Source organism: Bidens hawaiensis, unplaced genomic scaffold (genome assembly GCF_021521415.1).
Source record: "Bidens hawaiensis isolate Kalapana, Puna unplaced genomic scaffold, B.hawaiensis_p1.1 tig00036889_1, whole genome shotgun sequence".
NCBI lineage: Eukaryota > Viridiplantae > Streptophyta > Magnoliopsida > Asterales > Asteraceae > Bidens > Bidens hawaiensis.
In genome coordinates, this window is record NW_027505451.1 from 52,604 (window position 1) to 55,706 (window position 3,103).

A 3,103-nucleotide genomic window follows, 5' to 3' on the forward strand; every position below is an offset into this window, starting at 1 on the left:
GTGGTTATTCTCAAACGCTTTCAAGTACTTATTCCTTGTTCTCCTCAATCATTAAGGTGAGTTTTTCACCACCCTTTTTTAATGTTTTATCGTTTTGGGGTAGCATATGTATCCATATAAAAATTCAAGTATTGATTTCTTCTATTACAAAACTACAATTCGTATATGGACTTGTGTGTTATTTGTATTACTTACACGAATATTACTTGTACATTGGGAAGCCTCATTAAGTATGATCATACGCCCCCCTTTGCTTGCTCGTTTATCACTTGTCCATGAGTTGTACGGTTTTTATGTATGTATTTAAAACTGTGGAAACTCACTGGCTATTTATAGTTGACCGTATTTTATACATATGTTACAGGTACCATGATTAGAGGATGAAAGACTAGAAGACGCTTAGAATACCTAGGTTATTTAATAAACGAGACATTTGTTTTTATTATGAGTTGATTTCAATTTGTATTCTTTTTTGAACTTGTCTTACTTGGCTTATTAATGAATTAATGTTATTATGGTCACAAAATAGTGTCACGTGTGTTTGAACAATCTGTACGTCACACTCGGGCGTTTTCGCTTAACCTAGGGTGTTTCACCTGCGCACAAAACAGTTAACTATACTTAATGTAATTACCAAATTATCATGGTGGGGATCCTGAGGGTCATATCGATCCTCTTCTTCAAAGGATATAGTCCTTTGGGTAGTCAATGTGGAGGTACCGAGAGGTCTCTCTTCGTTATCTATATTTGTTTCCCTAGCACGCTTCTTGGCCACTGAGTATGAAGTTCCACAGATGTCTGATCCTCCAGAGATAAAGGCTATGAACTTTGCTCTGGGTGGTGGAGAAGCCGCCCTTTCAGGTATCTTGGCAGGATCCCGAGTCTTGTTCTTGTTCTTTCTAAACAGCTCTTTTAGGTATCCTTTGCTGAGTAGGTATCCTATTTCCTTTCGAAGTGCTATACATTCATTAGTGTGATGGCCAAATTCGTTGTGGTATGCACACCATTTGGACTTGTCTTTGCCGGATCCGGACTTCTCATTTTTCTTAGGCCATCTAGCCATGTCACCTAAATCCTGCATGACACATATCACACCACTTATATCAACGTTAAAACAATATTCAGAAAGTTTAGGATACTCTTCATCATTTTCGTCTTCTTCCACAACATTTTTTCTAGAATTATCCTGTTTGGAATAAGGCTTGGGTTTAAAGAATTTTTAAGGAGAATCTGATTTCCTGTTGGTAGACTCGTATTTTGGTATGATCAAATTTCCATGAGCCTTTTTGTCAACCTCCAGCCGTATGTATCTCAAGGCCCTATTCCTAACTTCGTTAAGATTCCTGCACGGAGTCATGACAAAATCGTTATAGAAATGAGAATCCTTCTTTAATCCCATCTTGAGAGCCTCAATAGCGGCTGCTACATCGCGATTGGGGATGTCTAAAGCTTCCTTGCTAAATCTAGTGATGTAATCCCTCAAGGATTCATCATTATTTTGAACTACTCTGTATAAATCACCTGTCAGTTTCTCAAAGGATCTACTACAAGAAAACTGATTATTAAACAAGTTAATTAAATGAGCAAATGAAGTGATAGTATTGGAAAGAATACTCAATAACCAATTGAGAGCCGGTCCTGTTAGTGTTGAACCGAATCCTTTGCACAAGCAAGCCTCTTTGATGATAACGAGGATGGGGTTGATCTCCATCCTTTCCCTATATTGGGCTACGTGTTCTTCAGGATCCATTGTGCCATCATACAACTTCATGATAGGAGTTTGGAATCTTTTGGGGATCTCCACGTCGCATATGGGCTAGGTGAATCTGGATAACCTGTGGCTCCCTGATGGGAGTTCCGCTATTGGGCGTATTATCCCCGGGTTAATAGAGATCATATCCTTCATTTTTTGCAATTCTATCGCTATTTCGGAGGAAATCACCATATCCTGCATAGATCCATGGTTAGTATATTAATTGGCGTTAAGTAAATTGTTACCAAGATCATGGCTAGGTATCTGGTATCCTAAGCTCTGACGGCTTGTAACTCCGGTAAAAGTGGATTCAGGATAAGGTTGCGTTTGCATAGGGATATCATCCCCTATATGTACTTTCGAGGACACTATGGGAGGCCCTGAGGTGAATAAACCTGCTGGCATGGTTGAACGAGGCAACATGTGAATGGGGTCTGGCCTCGTAGGTCTGGATGGTTCCAAGGATACCGGAGGATAATTACCCTAGTATCCTGACCGTTGTTGAGGCGGAGCCCTCGTTGGTTGTACCCCCGAGGATCCATGATTCTGGAAAGTAGATGATTCTGGAGAATCAAAATCGAGGGCTCTGGGCATAAGCAGAGTCGTATCCTTGCATGGCTTTTTCTTGATCCCTTCAATTTCTTTGAATAGCTTCAGGGTTGGTCTTTTCTTATGGCTCCACATTAGTTTTTACCTGTTTCATCAAAAAGAGAATATCGTTGTTAGAAATAGCAGTGTCTACCCGTGTAGAGCTTCCCGAGTATGTTAGAAGATCTCCTCTAGGTTGAGTGTTTTTCTTTGGAATTGGAGGAGAACCAGGGTTGACGTTTGGAGTAGTGCTGGTTACTGGAGCAAAGACGGAACTGGTTCTTAGCTGTGAAGACATGATGAAGGGATGAAAGTGATCGAGTATGGTGTAAAAGGTTTTGAAAAATTGAAGCACCGATTGCCCCACGGCTCAATATATACAAGAAGTAAACTAAAAATTTCTCCTAAAAATCAGGAAAACCTAAACTAAATCAAATGTAGCTGTTATTCTCCATAATGCATGTTGCTTAAGTGGTTGTTGAGAGTAGACTGAGTCTTCGGGAAGACGTGTAGAACGTTACTTGACATGTTAACATCAAAGAATGGAAATTGAATTGTTAGTACGATAATATATTAAGGATACCTATCGTTTTAGAGGATACTGCATCCTGAAGTTATCCTGAATACATCGCAATTTAAGATACCAAAAATCCAATGTATAACATGAATGTATGTATGAATGTATGTATGTATGTATGTAAAGGTTATGTTTAAATAAAAGCCCACTTGAGTTGTGAAAATCTTGAAACCCATGTTTGAAAC

At 39.2% G+C, this 3,103-nt stretch overlaps 1 protein-coding gene across 1 annotated transcript; it reads right to left on the reverse strand.

Annotated features, from left to right (window-relative positions):
• Positions 1-592: 592 nt before the first annotated feature.
• LOC143613252 (uncharacterized) lies at positions 593-2,639 on the reverse strand. Its single transcript, XM_077087011.1, has 4 exons — positions 2,448-2,639; positions 1,836-1,948; positions 1,295-1,541; positions 593-1,186 (listed from the first exon to the last, which is right to left on the reverse strand). The coding sequence occupies exons 1-4, from the start codon at positions 2,637-2,639 to the stop codon at positions 593-595; spliced, it is 1,146 nt and encodes a 381-aa protein (XP_076943126.1).
• Positions 2,640-3,103: the final 464 nt, after the last annotated feature.

Excerpts from the sequence above, each read along its gene's own strand:
- LOC143613252 (XM_077087011.1), bottom strand. The coding sequence starts at position 2,639 with ATGTCTTCACAGCTAAGAACCAGTTCCGTCTTTGCTCCAGTAACCAGC. Across the intron at positions 1,542-1,835 it reads CTCCCATCAGGGAGCCACAG|ATCCTTTGAGAAACTGACAG; the intron begins GTTATCCAGATT and ends TTCTTGTAGTAG. Across the intron at positions 1,187-1,294 it reads TGAGATACATACGGCTGGAG|GATAATTCTAGAAAAAATGT; the intron begins GTTGACAAAAAG and ends TATTCCAAACAG.